Source organism: Carettochelys insculpta, chromosome 8 (genome assembly GCF_033958435.1).
Source record: "Carettochelys insculpta isolate YL-2023 chromosome 8, ASM3395843v1, whole genome shotgun sequence".
NCBI lineage: Eukaryota > Metazoa > Chordata > Testudines > Carettochelyidae > Carettochelys > Carettochelys insculpta.
The window spans coordinates 74,086,377-74,104,685 of NC_134144.1; the positions used below are offsets into that span (position 1 = coordinate 74,086,377).

Genomic DNA, 18,309 nt, shown 5'->3' on the forward strand with positions numbered 1-18,309 from the left:
CGGGCCCGAGCCTATGCCACCGGGGACCAAGTGACGGTTCTTGTACCTGTGCGGCAGAACAAGCTGCAAGCGGCCTGGGATGGGCCCTTCAAGGTCGTCAAACAGCTGAATGAGGTGAACTATGCGGTGGAACTGTCAAACCCGGCCCACAGCCACCGGGTCTATCATGTGAACATGATGAAACCGCACTGGGACAGGGAGAACTTGGTGCTGGCCGTGTGCAGGCACTGGGAGGGGCAGGGGGATCATCCCTTGGTGGATTTGCTCAAAGGGACTGAAGCCGGCTCCTTGCTGGAGTCTATTCCCCTCTCAGACCAGCTGACCCCTGCCCAGCAGACGGAGATCAAGGAGGTGCTGCATTCACACCAACAGCTGTTCTCAGACAGACCTGGATGCACTCACTTGGCTGTCCACCGAATAGAGACAGGCACCCACGCCCCTATCAAGTGTGTGCCATTCAGAGCCACAGGGAGGACGGCTCAGGACATAGAGCGGGAGGTTGAAGACATGCTGGCTCTGGGGGTGATCCAACCCTCCTCCAGCCCCTGGGCCTCTCCCGTGGTGTTAGTCCCTAAAAAAGATGGGTCTGTTCGGTTTTGTGTGGACTATCGCAAGCTTAACGCCATCACTGTCTCGGACGCCTACCCCATGCCCAGGCCTGATGACCTCCTGGAGAAGCTGGGGGAGCCAGTTACCTCACCACAGTGGAGCTAAAGTGAGGCACAAACCTCCGGTATTTCCCCACCATCCCAATGAAGGCCTGGACCTGCTTCTTCGTCTGAGGCACCGGCTGGTCTCTGACAGCCTCCACTTTAGCTGGCTCTGGCTTTAAGCAGCCGCTGCCCACCTTGTGGCCCAGGTAGGTCACCTCAGCCATTCCCACCTTGCACTTCCCTGCCTTGACAGTCAGACCAGCCTTCTGGAGTCGGTCCAGCACCTGCTTGACCTGGGACACATGGTCCTCCCACGTCTGGCTGAAGATGCAGATGTCGTCCATGTAAGCCAGGGCAAAGCTCTCCATCCCTTTCAGTAGCTGGTCCACCAGACGCTGGAAGGTAGCGGGTGCCCCCTTGAGGCCAAAGGGCAGGACCAGGAACTCGTAGAGCCCCACAGGGGTGATAAAAGCCGACCTGAGCCGGGCATCTTCATCCAATGGCACTTGCCAGGACCCCTTGGAGCCTGGGAGAATGGCAGAGCAGGGCCAGGTCTGCAGCGAACCGGAGGCAGAGCAAGGCCCCTGCAAGGCCGGGTAGAGCCTGGGCTGAGGATGCTGGGGGTGGGGGGCACCTTGTGGCCAGCCCTTGTACTGCAGCCAGGAACTGGGCTCACACTGCTCATCTCAGCGCCTGTCTGCCTGCCCCTTAGGGCCTGCTTTGCCCCAGGGCTCCTGCCCCGGCACCCCCTGAAGCCTGGGACGATTGCCTGCGTGGGCCTGACACCTGTGGTGCCTGCACAGACACGCAGCGGTTGAGTTAGGGTGTGTGAGGGCGAGTCCTGGGGCTGGGCATGGCAGGGGGCTCAGGGCCCCTGGGTGCAGCCTGGTGCTGGGCATGGCAGGGGGGGTGCTGGGCCATGGCTGGGGGCTCAGGGCCCCTGCGTGCAGCCTGGGGCTGGGCCATGGCAGGGGGGTGCTGGGCCATGGCTGGGGGCTCAGGGCCCCTGCGTGCAGCCTGGGGCTGGGCATGGCAGGGGGGTGCTGGGCCATGGCTGGGGGCTCAGGGCCCCTGCGTGCAGCCTGGGGCTGGGCATGGCAGGGGGTGCTGGGCCATGGCTGGGGGCTCAGGGCCCCTGCGTGCAGCCTGGGGCTGGGCATGGCAGGGGGGTGCTGGGCATGGCTGGGGTGCTCTAGTCCTGGCAGTTTCCCTTATGAGCCCCATCACTGTCTCCATTGCCCACATTCACCTGCCAGGCGCCATGGATGCTAGCAAGCAGGGCTGGGCGCAGGGGACGCAAGGCCGAGCGACGTTGGGCACCAGCAGCTCCAGAAACACCATGGCTGGAAGGCACTAGATGATCAGAGCGTGTAAGCCACACCCTGTGGTTCCTGGGAATGGGCAGAGCTGGGGGTCCCCGGCCGTGGGAGCCGGGCAATCTGGGGAACTGGGCTTGCTGGGGCTTTAGTAGCAGTGAGCTGGCTGGGGGCATCTCTCTGTCACCTCTGCCTGCTACAAGAGGGAGTCGGAGCTGTTCTTCTGAGTGCCATAGACCCTGTACGGCTCCCAGGGAAGGGAGAGGCCCCTCTAGCTGGGTTGGTCTGGAGCAGCGATCCTGGCCAGTCCCGTGCCTGCTGCTGGTTTCACAGCATAACAGCTGTCGCAACACTGCTCCTCTGTGGTAAAGGAACTCTCCAGTTTATTGAATGTGCCAGCCCCACACATGCACCCCGAGTCCTGCCCCACACACGCCCAGAGCCCCACATAGTGCAGGGGAGGGGCTGGTCTCCCCTTCAGCCATTCCTCCCTCCACTGGCTGCACTGGGGACCTGCCACGTGGCCCTTGCGCTTCAAATTGCAGGAGGGAAACCCGAGGTGCCACAGCAAATCGCAGGGCCCCCCAGCACTGCCACTCACGGGAGTCCACCAGCCCCGCAGGGCTCCAGGCGAGCCAGGCAGAACATCAGGCACAGCCTGGCCGGGCAGGGCACAGCACTTCCAAGGCGTGACTGTGTCTGGAGGACGGCAGCGAAGCCGCCCCATGTCACGAGCCAGAGGCCATCCCCCAGGGATACTGGAATCCTGGCAGGGCCCACTGTGCCCTGGGAGGGAACCACCAGCCTCCAGCACTGCCCAGCTCCAGCCAGCCGCTCTCACGTCATCCCATGAGGGACGACCTGAACGCCCCACGGCCTCCCGGCACCTTCCAACTCCTGGCCGATCTGCAGCCTCTGTGAGCCTGAGCCCACCCCCACCTCCCCTGCACTGCTGCCAGAGCGCTGCAGCCAAGGACTTTCTGCCCTGGGTCAGACCAGCTCCCCCTAGCCTGGGACTCTCCCCCCATCTGGCTCTGGCACAGACCCTGGTCCTCTCTGACTGGTGTTCTCACTGCCCTGGGTCACAGCAATGGGCCCATCTACCTTGGTATCTTCCCCCTCCTCTCACTCTGGCCGGGCGACACCCCAGAACAGCGGCTGCAGGGGCCAGAATGACCCCTGGGAGAGGTGCTTATCTGCCTGGGGTGGGGGCCCTGGAGCCTGGCAGTGCACTGCTGAGCCGATTCCCATGGCAGGTGGAGGGGCTGAGCTGGAGGAGCTGGGCCGGGCACTTCCAGTGACCTGCAGCCCAGTGACTTCGGCCGCAAGCCGCCCCTTCCCACCACCCCCAGATGCTGCCCTGCGAGAACCTCACTCCAGGCGGGCTTCCTCAACCCCCAGGTGGGCAGGGGGAGACCCACCCCTGAGGGTGCAGCCACCTGCTGAGGCAAGCCCCTTCCACCCCCAACAGGCCGGGGAAGCAAAGCGGGGGTCCCTCGGAGCGGAACCCAAAGCAAACCAACCCTCGCCCCACACGCACACCACCCAGCCCTGCCTGGCATGCCCCGGGCCCTAGTGGTAGTGGTTGTTCATGTTGTTGATGTGGGAGGCGGCCATGGCGCTGAAGGGGGTGGAGGGCTGCAGGCTGGGGCTGGGGTAAAGGGCAGGGGCAGACCCTGGCCAGTAGGAGAAGCCGGTGGGCGTCACGCTGGAGGCCATGAGGTTGAGTTTGGAGATGCCCGAGAAGGGCAGGGGCGCCAGGTTGCCCTGCAGCTTGTAGAGGGCGTGGTCGGGGGCGGCCGGCTGGCAGACCTGCGCCAGGCCCTGGAAGTCAAACTTGTAGGCGTAGCGCTTGCCGTGCACCTTGGTCATGATGTTCTTGTCGTAGTAGTAGCGCAGCGCCCGGCTCAGCTTGTCGTAGTTCATGTTGGGCTTGCTCTTGCGCTCCCCCCAGCGCCGCGCCACCTCGTCCGGGTCCACCAGCTTGAACTCCCCATTGGTGCCCTCCCAGGCGATGCAGTTCAGGTTGGTGCGGTCCGACAGCAGCTCCAGCAGGAACTGCCACAGCTGGATCTGCCCGCTGCCTGTGAGCCAAGGGGCGGGCAGTTAGCACGGCCGGGAACAGCACTACCCCAGCACGGCGGGTGAACCTGCATCTTCTTGGAGCAGGGGGCAGGGATAGCAGCCTGGCCGCACAGGCCCATGCACAGCCCTGCCTCTTCCTGCTCCACCTCCACAGCCCCGTGCGTGGCAGCTGCCCTCAGCCAGGGGAGCTTCAGCAGTGGGGGTTGCAGACATGCCATGGACACTTGGGCCCCTGTCTGCCTCCAACCCCAGCACACAGGGCTCCTGGTAGTTCTTGCGGAAACAGATGAACACGCCAGCCCTGGTGACCGTTGACTCTGGATTTCTGTAGCACGGCTGGGTCAGTGGCCGGCACAGGAGAAGCCCACCCCCAGCCTCGGTTGCTGGGAAGCTGCCCCAAAAGCAGCCTGTTGGCCGGGGCACCTGGCTGTGCCCAGGCTGGGAGTCACAGGACCCAGCAAGGTGCATGCCCATGCAGCCGGGAGGCCCCAGAAACTCTGCCCCCTTGTGCTGCCCCTGTGGAGGGAGCTGCTCACCCACCACTGCTGTACCTGGTAACAGGACCATCTGGCAGCAGGGTCCGTGCCCCGGGCTGGGGCCAGGGAGCAGCCAGCCCGGTGGGGAGGCTCCCAAGGAAACACATGGAGCCCATCCCCAGGCCTGTGCAGGCCCCCGTCTCCCCACCCCCCATGGTGCAAAACTGCAAGGCCACCCGTAGTAGAGCCAACAGAGGAGATGGTCTCTCCTGTTCCACCAGCTTCTGGGGGAGAGACAAGCTTGGGAGCTGGAGCCCTTCCTTGGGCTGAGCAAGGCTCTGCCAACATCAGCTGCAGGCAGGGGGACTCAGGGTGTTGAGCCTAGTGGTTAGCGTGCTGGGCGGGCCCATTCCACACGGCACGGCCGGCCAAGACCTGCACCGACCTGGGACATCAGAGGTGCAATGTGGTGGTCACACGCCTCAAGCCCAGGGTCTCTGCTCACACCAGGGGGTTGGAGCCTAGCAGAGTTAGGAGCTGGAGTGTGCCAGTTGGCCTTGTCACGGTGCCCTGCAGGCTGCCTTTGGGGGGGGCCAGGCTGGGGTGGTCAGACACTGAGTGAGGTCATGAGTGTTCCCCACACGCCGATGGCAGCAGCAGTTCTCTGGTCATACGTCCGCGTGTGAGCCCATTGGACGGCTCCGGGGCTGCAGCCCTCCACCACCCTGGCTGTTCTGGGGCCGGGAGCGCAGGGGCCTGCGTAGGAAGCTGGGGAGGGGATCGCTGCAGTGGGGGAGATGGAAAGCCAAACACACCCCATCCTGCACAGGGGCCGAACACTTGTCTCTGTGCCACACTCACTGGCTGGCAGAGAGGCTGGATTTATGGGTTATTTACAACGATCCATAAGCCCTTTGCCCCTCTTTCTGTGCTAGGCCTGCAGGGGGGCAAACCAGCCCTCCCCCTGGAATGGGCCCTTATTGTGGGTACGGATTACATGGACTGAGCTGCCTTGGGCTGTGAGGCCCCAAGAACCTTCCCCAGCCTGAGAATGGGCTTCCAGTGCCCAACGAGCTCATCTCTCTCCCCAGCAGGAGTGGGGCCAACCAAAGCTATTTCTGCCCCACCCCCAGCCAGCTTGAGACCCTAGGACTGCCCAGCTGCAAACAGATATTATTAACATTGGTTTGGCTGCCACACTGGGCTCCCCGCCCCAGCGCTGTCCAGGGTCCAAAGCAGGCCCTGGCCCAGAGCTTGCAAATAACTGCAGCACAGCAGGTGCTGTGGGGTGGGGCAGGGTGGGGGCTGGCAGGAGGTTGAAAGCCACAGGAGAAGGGGTTCTGTGTTTACTGCATCAACTGGGCCTGGACTAGGGAACTGCCTGCGACAAGACAGAGGAGACCCCTGGCTTGGAAGTGAATGGAACCCCTGCCCCGCGGCTTCCCTGTGCCCAGAAGGCAAAGCTGCCGGCCAGCTAGCCACGTCTTCTGCAGGCAGGGATGGAGGAGGGGTGGTGACGGGTAGGGCTACCTCAAAGACTCCAGAGGGGTCAGGCCCTACATGGCCCCATAATACATCCATGTGTGTGTAACACACCCATGTGTGCCTGTGTGTTTGTGTGTGACATACCCATGTGTTTGTGTGTGACACGCCTGTGCGTTCCCTTGTGGTGCTGTGTGCCCAGGTGTGCCCTTTGCCAGGTGCACTGCTCCCTCTGAGTCCAACGAACTGGCACCTGGCAGGGCTGCTGTGGGTCACAGAGATGGACCCCTCCCAGGAACTGGGCCTTGCCTGGGGGCTTCTGCGCAGTTTACCTGGGTCACCCACCAACCCCGTTTGGCCTTTGTGCCCCTGCTAAGGGCTCTAGCTGGAGGAAGCCCAAATTCCCAGCCCAGTGTCCTCCTCCTTGCTGTGCCATGGGGTGCCCTGTCACCCCAGCAGCACCCCAAAATGCTGGCCCAGGGCTGCGGGCAGGGCCTGGCGGGGTGCCCCTCACTGGTCTGGCAGTGTGGCTTCATGCCAGGGGCTGGGCCCAGCTCCAGGCACTGCCACCAACAACACTCCTGAGTGACCCCCAGGGAGCTGGGGACCAGCTGCTGCTTGGGGGTGAGCACAGGGTGAGCCTGCTCGCCATTGCCCCCTCACCCATCCCCTCTGCACTGGGTCTGGGGCCCTTTGGCCTGGGCCAATGAACTCCCTGCACCGAGCGAGAAGAGACCTGCAGGGCCTTCGCATCTCTGCGTCATAGCTGCCCCCAGAGACGCCCCTGCCAATGCCAGAAGCCAGTGCCACCGGGAAGGGCTCGCCTCTGTGCTCTGTCCGCAGGCGGGGCGGCAAGGGCAGGGACCAGGGACAGGCCGGGGCCTTTGTGTGGGCTGCGACTGAGCGGAAGGGAGCAGTCTGAGGCCAGCGCTTACTGGTGGGCATGTGAGGAACCAACCTCCCCAGCCCCTGGGACCACCCCCTGGCCTCTGTCCAGCCTCCTGCCCCAATGCTTGGGCCCTGCGGAAGAGCTGGCCACTGGCTCACACAGACCCTGAGCCGGCCCCAGGGCACACCCAGCTCGCCTCCTGCGGCTGCAAGCCAAGGCCATTGCTGAGAAGCGAATCCCCTTCCCCAGCAGGGGCCAGGGCCGTGCGGGGCCAGGGCAGTTCAGCCACTGAGCCGCACGCGCTGCCCCCTACTGGAGCCCACTCAGCACCACACCCCGAGCCCTGCACACCCCAGCATGGATGGGCCCCCCCCACCCCATTTGCTGAAGCTGGTTAAAGTGGTTCCCAGCAGGGGGAGGGGGGAATACTCAGCCCTCCTGCCAGCAGAGAGCCCTGGCCCTGCAGAAGAGATGTGGTGGGCTTTTGGGGGGCAGAGAATGAGCTACTTGCCAGGCCAGGCCAGGTTTACTTGGCTCTGCCTCAGTCAGGGGGCTGGATGGGAGGGTCTCTCTGGGCCCTACCATGCTCCAGTGTCGCTGAGTCCCACCCCTCTCCCCATGGGGCCCCCGGGCCGAGGGCACCCCTCCCCGGAGTACAGAGCTCAGTGAGCCAGCAAGCCCCAGACCAGGGCACTTGGGCGCAGGGGGCCCAATTGACCCCTGGGGACACCAGCACTGAGGCCAAGGCTGTTACAGCAGGGAGGAACCTGGCCCAGGAGTTCTTGTTGGATCGGGTGCCGGCCCGAGGCTGGAGCAGATATCCGGCCCTGTGTGTGGCTAACATGGGACACAGGCAGAGGAAGGTGTAACCCTCCCCCTACCCCAAATGCACCTCCTGGGGCACTACGACCCCAATGGGGCCTGACTCCCACCCTGCAGGGCTGTCCACCCAACAGCCAGCGGGAGCAGGGGGAGGGAGGCTGGTGCACGGGGGCGACAGGGATGTGCTATGCCTGCTGGGCCCTCCCAGCCAGCTCCTGAGGCCAGGGCTGGAGGCAGCGCTGTGGCTTTGCCCATGTCCAGCATCACAAGCGGGGGAGGCCTTGAGCACAGCTCCCGGTGGGCTCCCTCTGTGGGCCAGGGGCTCATCCCCAGGTGGGCCCGGCCAGCTGAGGTTGCTGCTTTGGTGCCCATCCCCATGCACGGCCTTGCGCCCACCTGCTGGGCTGGCTTGCACACACATACCAAAATGCGGGGTGCCATGGGGGGGGGTGAGGGCATAGGTGCTGAGCCCATAGGCTCCCGGTGCTCAAGCACCCTCCGTAAGAAGGAGGGTGCCCAGCCCCCAGCAGCCACAGCTGTTTGGCAGCTGGCAGGAGGCTCTCAGGAAAGCAGGGAGAGCAGTGGGGGGGGCTCAGGAGGGGCAAAAAAAGGCAGGGTGAGGGCAAGACTTTGGGGGAAGGGGGGGCAGATCTCGGGGCAGCAAATGAGAGGGATGCCCACTAGGACAAAGAACAGTCAGCGCCTGCAGCTGAGGGTTTCCTATGCTGCACTCACTGGCAGTGGGTCACAGCCAGGCCTACGGCGGCACGGGTCACGGAATTTCACCTCCATACCACCGCGGTGCATGCACTGAAGCTGCCACAGAATAGTGGCAGGCCCGGCCTGGATCTCAGAGGAACTTGGCTAGAGACACCCCTCCCTCTCTACCCATGGTGGTCTCCAGTAACAACACTGTTACAAAAGTAGCACCTTTTTCTGACTTCTAGTGTTTCTCTTGCACTCCAAATTATAGCAAAAATTAAATGAGGTCAGGCCTCTCCTGAGCCAGCTCTTTTAGCACTCTTGCGTGCAAGTTATCGGAACCCGCTGATTTAAAACCATTTATCTTGAGAAGATGTTGTTTAACATCCTCCTGAGTTATTAATGGACTGGAAAGTACTTCATCTTCTTCATGAGATACAAGCACATCAGTCTCCTTCTGTCCAAATAGGGAACATAAATATTTATCCAACACTTCTGCTTTTTCTGCATCATTAACAATTTCTCCCTCTAGCGTCAGCCTGCCCCAGTTGTAAGTTCTCTATTGTTCCTAACGTATGGTAAGGGCTCCTTCCCAGTGTCCTGCCAGCCAGGCATTGTTCCTGTGTCTTTGGCTTCCCTTACCAGTTTTTTACTCTTCCCTACTTCTCATTTATACACACATGCACATCTCCTAGAGCTGGAAGGGACCTCAGGAGGCCATCTAGTCCAGTCCCTGCCCTGCTGGCAGGCCCAAGTACTGTCCCTGACAGCTATTTGCCCCAATCCCTGAATGGCCCCCTCAAAGATTGAGCTCACAGCCCTGGGTTTAGCAGGCCAATGCTCAAACCACTGAGCTCTCCCTCCCCATAAACTTGGCAGACTTTTATAATAATGATATTTATCTCGGGGGTCTCACGAGTTCATTTAACCCTGTTCCCTACCCTCTCAGCAGGGCCAAGCACCATCACCCCCTCCTGTTTGTCCTGCTGCCTAACCAGGCTAGAGATCACAATCTGGGCTTTAACAGGCCAATGCGGAAGCCATGGAACTTTGCCCCCCGACCCCCGTGCCAGCTGCACTCTATGTTCGCTGTCCCGCACTTGTAAGTCAGGCTCTGCTCTCTCTAACTGGTGCTGTCACCTCACCCCTGAACCGGGCAGGGCTTTCACAGTAAGTTGTGCTGTCGCTTGTGGTCCGGTCACTGAGTGAGCATGTCTGGAAGAGCTCCCCGGCTGCAGCCAGTCTTCCACTTACACTTTTCCTCCCAGTGAATGCCGCTGAGAATGCGCCGGGCTCTGGGGCTGGGCCCTTGGGAGCCTGGCTGTGCCCATCTGTGCCCGGCTCTGGGGCTGGGCCTGTTCCTGGCTGTGCCCGGCTCGGAGCAGGCTGTATTGCTCACAGGGGCTTTCGAAGGGCGGGGGCACCACTAAGAGTGCGGAGGGGTTTTCCCTTCCTCAGTTTCACCCCTTAACTCCCAGGTCGACCCCAGGGCCGGAAACACCCGCTTCTCTTGCAGGCAGTGACCCTGGTCCTGCCCTGCCACAGCCCCGGACTCTGCTCTGAGTTCCCCCAGAGCCTCCTGGTGAGGTGACCCCCAGAACAGGGTGTGGTGCCACCAACCATTGGGCCGCACGGGCCCCCCGCACGGGGCAGACCAGCATCGGTGCCGTTTGCAACCAGCACTCAGCTCTGGCGCGGCACAGAGCCTGGTCTGCCTGGCGCCTCGCTCCTGGTGCGTGGGACGAAGCCCCTGCTGCGCGCCAGCCCTGGTAGAGGCAGCCCCAGGGCGCACGGCGCTGCGCAGGCCCCCCTGGGTCACGGCGCACCCGCAGCCGCGCTCCGGGCTGGGCCGGAGCTCCCGGTGCCCTTAACTCCGGGCTCGGGGCGGGGGGGACTGGCCCGGCCCGGCCCGGCCCGAGTGGGTCGGACCAGCGCAGTGTTCCCAGCTCGGGCGCTCTCCCACAAACGGCTTTGCAAAGCCTCACCAGCCCCTCGGCTCCACGGGCGGCTGCGGGCAGCGAGTTCCCCTGGGCCGGGGCCTCTGGCGAGCGGCTCCGCTGGGGTGTGGTGGCTTCCGCCCCGCTCCCATCCTACTCCCGTTCCGCTGCGTCCCCGAGCCCTGGGTGCGCGCCGCGAGCCGGGAACCGCACCCCAACCGCCGCGCTGCGGGACTCAGCGGTTCCGCTCCGCGCCGCCCTCAGACGCGCTCCCGGGGCGGGAGGGGAGGACGGGCTGAGAGCCCCCAGGCCAGTCACTGCAGCAGCCCGGGGGGCCGAGACCCGCCCGCCCGGGGGTCACTAGCCGGGGCAGCGCGGGGCCCGCAGACACGGACGGGAGCCAGGAGGCGCCCGGGGAATCCGCAGCGGAGACGGAGCCCTGCCTGCCCGGGCGCTTTCCGAGCCCAGCAGCTCGGCGGGCGCTCCCCCGGAGCCGGGCGCCGGGCAACCCCAGCCGCCCGTCCGCCCGCCGGGCCGTACAGTGTGAAACCGCCGCCCGCTCCGGACCCCGGCAGCGCCGAGCGCTCCCACCGCGCGCTCTGATCCCCATCCCGCCGGGTCTGGGGACCCGGAGTGCGGGAGCTACCCGGATCTCCGGGGATCCCGGGCCAGCAGCACAGGCTGCGAATCAGCCTCGTGCGAATTCGGGGTCCGAACAGCGGGGGCCCGGCGCGGCCGCTTCCTTCCTCCTGAGCCTCCCCGCGCGGGGTCCCGCATCTCCGTTGGGCGAACTCAGGGCTGCCAGACGCCGCGGCTGGAAGTGCGGCGGTCCCAGGCGGAGGGTGAGCGGGAGCCGCGCGGTGGTGGCGGGGTCCGCATTCTGCAGGTTATAGCGCGCCCCGGAAGGGAGACAAAAGGCCCGTTCTCGGGGCGGCTCCGGAGCGAATCCTGCTTCCCGTGTGAACGCAGCGGCGCCCGCCCGCTGGAAGAGATTCTCCCGGCTCCGGCCCCGGCCCCGGGCGCTGCACTTAGGCGCCGGTCTCCCCAGGGCCCCCACACCGCAAGTTCATTGCGCCCCGAGTTCGCCAACAGCCCGCGGAAATGCGGGATCCGAGGCCCGTTTCCGCGGGTCCCCGTTCGGCCGCAGCTCGTGCGGGCGCGTCCGGGGGCGCAGGGCGGCTGGCGGGTTCCCTTCTCTGCTCCGGCAATTGGGCCCCGGGCGCAGGGCGGAGGCGCCGGGTTGGGTTTGGGGCTCAGTTCCGACGTGAGTTGCCCCCTCCCCGAAAACAAAGCCCGGGCCTGGGCCCCCAAGCGCTGGGGTCGCTCTGGGTCCCTCCTCTTCCCCCGCTGGCCTCAGCGCCGGCTGTGCGGGGGACCGGGAGCGGCCGGCCCTGGTTGTGTGCACGCTCGGAGCCGGGGCAGGGGGGTCCCGGGCGCGGGGAGCCGGGGTGGCCTTACCTTTCTGCACGCCGGGGCCGAGCGAGCCCCACGCCGAGCTCTTCCCCTCTTTGAACAGCGTCTCCCCGACTGGCTCTGGAGCGGAGACAGAGCCGCGTTCACACGGGCCGGGCCGGGCCGGGCCGAGCCGAGCCGAGCCGAGCCTGGACAGCGCTTTCCCCCTCCCGCGCCCCGGGCAGCTTTTAAAGCCCGGCCCGGTCCCCAGCCAGCCCCCGCGCGGCGCGGCCGCCGCTTCCCCCCCGCGGGGCGGTGAAGCCAGGAAACGCGTCCAGGAAAGAGGAAATCCGATTTCCGACAGGGCCCGGAGCGCTCTGACCAGGGATAAAAGCCCGTCGGCGGCTGGGCGGGAGCGAGCCGGGGGAGCGCCCCGGGCCGGGAGAGACGGGAGCGGGCGGGGAGCTCCGGGACCGGGGAGAGGCGGGATCCGGAGAGCGCCCGGGGCCGGGGAGAGGCGGGAGCGGGCCGGGAGCTCCGGGGCCGGGGAGAAGCGGGATCCGGGGAGCGCCCGGGGCCGGGGAGAGGCGGGAGCGGGCCGGGAGCCCGGGCGCCCATCCCCGTGGCCTCGGGCCGGGCCGGGCCGGGCCGGGCGGGCAGCCGCAGGGAGGGCGCGGCCCGTACCTGGCAGGTACATGTTGAGCAGCAGCGGCTGGGCTGCGGAGCCCCGCGGCATGGCAGCTCTGGGCGCGGCCCGCGGGCTGCATGGCTTATGAGCCCGGCCCGGCCGTTCGCGGGGCTGTTGCTGGGGGGGCGGGACGGGGGGGGCAGTTTCCAGGCAACTGGCGAGGGGCGCGGGCCCGGCTGCGGCAATTTCCTCTGCAGAGCGGGCGGCTAATTGCAGCGCGGCCCCCGCCCCCCCTATCGGCCCATCAGACGGGGCGGGCGGCCGGGCGGGTTTCTATGGAGCCGGGCGCGGGCGCCTCCTGCTTTCCGCCTCCCTGCGCTGGGCAAACAGCCGCCGCGGCCCAGCTGCGAGCCCGGGGCCTGGCGGGGGGGTGGGGCCGGGGTAGGAGCCGGGACCTGGGCTCCCCCGGCCCCCAGCCGCGCTGCCCCGAGCCGGGGAGAGCCCGGAGACCGACCGCCCCCTCCCAGCCCCGGCCGGTCACAGCCAGCTCGGGCCGCCCCCCCGCCGCCGGGCACACCCAGCAAACCGCCCCGCCCCCCGCCGGGCACAGCCAGCTCGGGCCGCCCCACCCCCCTCCGGGCACACCCAGCTCGGGCCGCCGCCCCGCCGCCGGGCACAGCCAGCAAACCGCCCCACCCCCCGCCGGGCACAGCCAGCTCGGGCCGCCCCCCCCACGCCGGGCACAGCCAACAAACCGCCCCATCCCCCGCCGGGCACAGCCAGCTCGGGCCGCCCCACCCCCCTCCGGGCACACCCAGCTCGGGCCGCCGCCCCGCTGCCGGGCACAGCCAGCAAACCGCCCCACCCCCCGCCGGGCACAGCCAGCTCGGCCCGCCCCACCCCCCGCCGGGCACAGCCAGCTCGGGCCGCCTCACCCCCCTCCGGGCACACCCAGCTCGGGCCGCCCCCCCGCCGCCGGGCACACCCAGCAAACCGCCCCGCCCCCCGCCGGGCACAGCCAGCTCGGGCCGCCCCACCCCCCTCCGGGCACACCCAGCTCGGGCCGCCGCCCCGCCGCCGGGCACAGCCAGCAAACCGCCCCGCCCCCCGCCGGGCACAGCCAGCTCGGGCCGCCCCCACCACGCCGGGCACAGCCAACAAACCGCCCCACCCCCCGCCGGACACACCCAGCAAACCGCCCCACCCCCCACCGGGCACACCAGCTCGGGCCGCCCCACTCTCCGCCGGGCACACCCAGCAAACCCCCCCTCCGGGCACAGCCAGCAAACAGCCCCACCCCCTCCGGGCACAGCCAGCAAACCGCCCCACCCCCCCGCCGGGCACACCCAGCTCGGACCGCACAGCCCCCCGCCGGGCACACCCAGCAAACCGCCCCACCCCCTCACTGGGCACACCCAGCTCCAACCTCCCCTTTCACCCCCACCTGGTACACTCATACTCACACCTCTCTGGCACATTTAATCCACGTGACACACCTAGATCTGGCCTCTCACACTCACCCCTCTCTGGCACACTCACCACACCTGGCACACCCAGATCTGACCTCTCACACTGACTCCTCTCTGGCACACTCACCCCCCAGCACACACATTCTGACCTCTCACACTCACCCTCTCTGGCACATTCATCACTGACCTATCACACCCAGCCCACCTGGCACACCCATTTCATAGGAACACTCAGATCTGCCCTATCACACTCATCTCACCTGGTATATTCACCACAGCCCTGTCACACTCAGCTCTGATCTATCACATTCACCTCCTCTCTGGCACACTCACTACTGTGACACATCCAAATCCCTGGCACACTCTGATCAGACCTATCACACTCACCTCACCTGTCATACTCACTTCCCTGGCACACCCATTTCCCTGGAACACTCAGCACTGACCTATCACACCCCGCCTCACATATTCACTACAGCCCTGGCAAACTCACTCTGCCTGGCACACCCACTTCCCTATCACACTCAGCTCTGACCTATCACACTCACCCTACCTGGCATATTCACCACAGCCCTGGTACATTTGCCCTGCCTTGCACGCCCTTTTCCCAGGCACATTCACATCTGACTTGTCATGCTCAACCAGCCTGGCATATGCACTTCCTTGGCACACCCACTTCACCAGCACACTCACCACAGCCCTGCTACCTCACCCTGCCTTGCCCACCCACCTCCCTGTCACATGCAGTTATGACCTGTCACAGTCATCCCTTGCCCTGGTACACTTAACCCCACCCTGTCACAGTCACCAACAATTTGGCACACTCACTTCCCTGCCCCCCTCACCTCACCTGGCACATTCCCCTCCCTGGCACACTTAGCAGGGTCCTGTCACTCTCACCCTGATTGGCACACTCACTCTACCCTGTCATCCTCACTTCCCTGCCACACTCAGCCACACCCACTCATACTCCCCCCTACTGCCACACTCGCCTCCTCTCTAGCACACTCAGCCTGCCCTGTCAAACTTGTCCCCACTGACTGAAGCTCCCTACTATGTCCCCTTGGCCCCCTCCCAACTCCTGTCTCCTTTCCCACTCACCCCTTCCCCTCCCGTTCCAGCCCCAGCATCTCCCTGACTCCCACCCCCCTCCCACTCATGCCTAGTGCCCTGGCCGCCTCAGCCGCTCCAGCCCACAGGTACCCAAGCAAAGCTGATGGGAGCTGGCCTTTGTTGGGACCCCCCAAGCCAGGAAAGGGCTGAGGGGAGGGGTCACCCACCCAGTCTCAGCTCGGCTTTGGGGTGTCTGGCTCTGGAGTGCCCAGGTCTGGGGTGCCTGGGCCTGATGGAGTCGGGGGGGGCATGTGAGAGACTCAGGCTGGATGTGTGTGAGACAAGCAGAGCAGCTCCCAGCGGCTAAGGATGACCCTGGGGCTATAACCTAGGCTGGCAGGTAACACCTCTGCCCTGCACACAGAGCAGGGAGGAGCCGAGCTGGGTTTGAATCGGTGGCGGCAGTTAGAAGCTGGGGGGAGGGAGCTGGAAGGCAGCCAGATGGGCAAGGGGGAAGCTACACCCCAGAGGGGCTCCCCTCGGGCTCCTCTCCCCAGGACGGGTCGGAAGGACTGTCTCTGCCGGCTGCACTGACACCTCTGTGCTGAGCTGGGCTCTGTCTCCTCATCAACTCCCTGTTCTACCCGCTGAGTGAGAGTCACTCCTGCCTGCAGATGGGGAGCAGCCCCTGGGGACCCCTGAACCCGTCACACCAGCTCTGGGGGGCCCGGGCAACAATGAGCCATTGTTGCAATTTCCCCTGGCATTACAGCCAGTGCTGCCCAGAGTGGTCCTCTTGGGGGCGCACAGCCGAGTTCAGGCGCCTCAGGCTGGAACAGGGGCAGCTCATTCTCCCTCTCGCATCCCAGCCCCCTGAGCCAGATCAGCACCAGACCCCGAGAGGCCAATTCCTACCTGCACTAGCCCCAGGGAACCAGGCATTCACTGACTGTGCTCGGTAAGCTGAGGCAGTGGGCAACGGGGGTTTCGTTCCCCTGGTCAGGGTGAACGTAGTTCCTGCTGCCCTATAGAAACACCAGGCAAGTGCCTCAGTTTCCCCAGGCACAGCATCACCAGCTGCATGCTACTGACGGGTTCTGGTCCCTGTGCTGACCAGTCTGTTCTATGCTGGGCCCCTGTCCCCTGATCCCCGGCTGTTCTCCTGGGGAGTGAGAGTCACATCCGCCTGTGGGTGCAGGCAGGGCTGGGACCCCCCAGCCAGGAAACGGTCACAAATGGGCTTCTACACAGCTTGAATTCCAGCTTTTTCTCCAGTGTAGACCCAGCAGGCGGCTGTGCCGGCCCAGAGAGCTCCCAGGGGTGAGATAACTAGAAGTGGAAGGGGACGGGGTAACCCAGCTCCCAATCGCCTCCCCTCCAGCCCCCTGAGCGCAGGGTGCGGAACGTTGTCCCCACGCGGCGCCAGCGGCCCGGCGTGTGCAGGGGGAGGCGGCGGCGGAGTGGACTGTGGCTCCCCGGCCCCTCCGGGCTCCCCCGGCCGGCGGCTTCTCCTCCGCGCCCCAGACTTGCTTCAGCTGCCTGCGTCTTCCTAGCCAGCGCAGGCAACTGAAAACAAGCCCGGCGCGCCAGGGGCTGGCGGGGCGCTCCGAGGCGAGCCGGGCTCCGGGCGCAGCTTCCCCGGGCCGAGCCGCTCCCGCCGCAGCCGGGCGTGTCCCGAGCCGGAAGGGGACAGGCACGGGGCCAGCTGCCCCCGGAGCTGCAGCCTGTGCCGGCCCGGCCGCCCCAAGCCCGAGGCCCGGGCCCCGCACCTGCGATCGCTCAGGCTGCAGACTCCTCCCGGGGCCCGGGTCCTGACCTCCGGCTGTCCCCCCGCAGCCGCCGCTAACGGGGGCGGGGCGGGGCTGCGGTCGGCCCCGCGGCACTGGCCCAGGAGGGCGCTTGGGGAGCGCGGGGGCCCCGGGGGGACAGAGCGAGCGGGGACCGCCCCGTTCCCTCCGGTCCGGCCCGCCCCCCCGGCACACCCCCTAGTGCAGCCCCCCGACCTCCCCCGGTCCGCCCCCAGCCCCCCGGCCTACCCCGGTCCGCCCCCCACCCCCTAGCGCAGCCCCCCGGCCTACCCCGGTCCGCCCCCCAGCCCCTAGCGCAGCCCCCCGGCCTACCCCGGTCCGCCCCCCAGCCCCACCCCCCTCTGGCACACGGCCCAGCCCCCACCCCTCCTGTTCCCTGGCCTTTGGAGTAGCCGGGCCGGGAGGTGGCCGCGCCCGGGGGATCCCGTCGAGCCCGCTGCCCGGGCAGAGGCTGACGTGGCCCTGGCCGCTCAGGTGCTCTACCTGCGGGGGGGTGCGCAGGAATGTGGGTGTGTCCCGCCCCGCCCCGCCCCGCTTCCTCATAGCCGCCGCCGGGGGGAGGGGCCGCTCTCCGCGGGGCGGGGGCAACTTTAGCCCGTGATCGGGAGCGGGACCGGTCCTACCCCCCGCGGCGGGCGGAGGAGCTGGGCCGGGAACCCCGGAGTCCGGCCGGCGGGCCCAGAACCCGGGACCCCCCCACGGGCGCTAGTCACGAGTGGGCAGAGCTGAGCGCCGGGCGGGGCCCGAGCCGGATCCCCGCGCGGATGTGACAGCGCGGCCAGGCCCGGGGGGCGGGGCGGGGTGGGGCCGGGCCGGGAGCGCCCCACGCGCAGTGTCTGGTACCCCGACCCGGGCGAGCGCCCGAAAGCCCCTGGGCGGGTCCCCCGTGTCCCGAGGAGACCCCCGGCGGCTGCCCGCCGCTAACCCCGCCTGGTCACCGGGGAAACTGCCCCACAACTCCCCCAATCGCCCCACAACTCACCCGACTGCCCCACAACTCACCCAACTCGGAACAACTCATTCCAAAGAAACACCCCGAACTTCCCAGTTCACCAACTGCCCCACAACTCCTCTCCATTATTCACCCCACTGCCCCCTGCACTTCACCTCTAACTCCCACCACCCTGAACCACCCCTACGCGTTACACCTGAATGCCCCAGAGCTGACCCCCCACCCGTAACCCCTAACAGCCACCCATCCCCTCACCCTGCCCCTCTCCCACTGCCTCTGGGCGGTTCTCCCTGCTCCAGGGCAGCCTGGCCTGCCCCCTGCCCCCGCCTGGCACTGTCCCTGGCCAGGGCTGACAGTGCCAAGGGAGCGGGACCAGTGTGCTTGGCTCAGGGCCAAACTCTGCCCCACTCGCAGGCTGGCTTGCTGCCCCTCCAGCTCCTGGCTACACGGGGGTCAGGCAGATCCCCTGGCCTTGGAGGCAGCAGCTGCTAAACCCAGAAGGGGCTGTCTGGGCTGGAACTATGGGGCACCAGCCCCCACATCTCATGTGAGTTGGGTTCATCCAGCCCCAGCCTGGTGGGACTCTCCTGTGAGGCAAAGTGGGGCCTCTGCCAGGCTGTGGCAAACAGGAGGGGGCTCAGAAGC

At 66.6% G+C, this 18,309-nt stretch overlaps 1 protein-coding gene across 1 annotated transcript; it reads right to left on the reverse strand.

The window, feature by feature from the left end:
* Nucleotides 1–2,353: 2,353 nt before the first annotated feature.
* FEV (FEV transcription factor, ETS family member) lies at nt 2,354–12,490 on the reverse strand. Its single transcript, XM_075001044.1, has 2 exons — nt 11,821–12,490; nt 2,354–4,053 (listed from the first exon to the last, which is right to left on the reverse strand). Exons 1-2 carry the CDS (start codon nt 12,488–12,490, stop codon nt 3,542–3,544), a joined length of 1,182 nt encoding a protein of 393 aa, XP_074857145.1. The 3' UTR covers nt 2,354–3,541.
* Nucleotides 12,491–18,309: the final 5,819 nt, after the last annotated feature.

Bases quoted from the DNA above. Each gene is read 5' to 3' on its own strand.
- FEV (XM_075001044.1), bottom strand. From the start codon at position 12,490: ATGCCGCGGGGCTCCGCAGCCCAGCCGCTGCTGCTCAACATGTACCTG. The intron at 4,054-11,820 runs GTAAGGCCACCC...CTTGGCTCACAG, and splicing joins CGGCCCCGGCGTGCAGAAAG to GCAGCGGGCAGATCCAGCTG.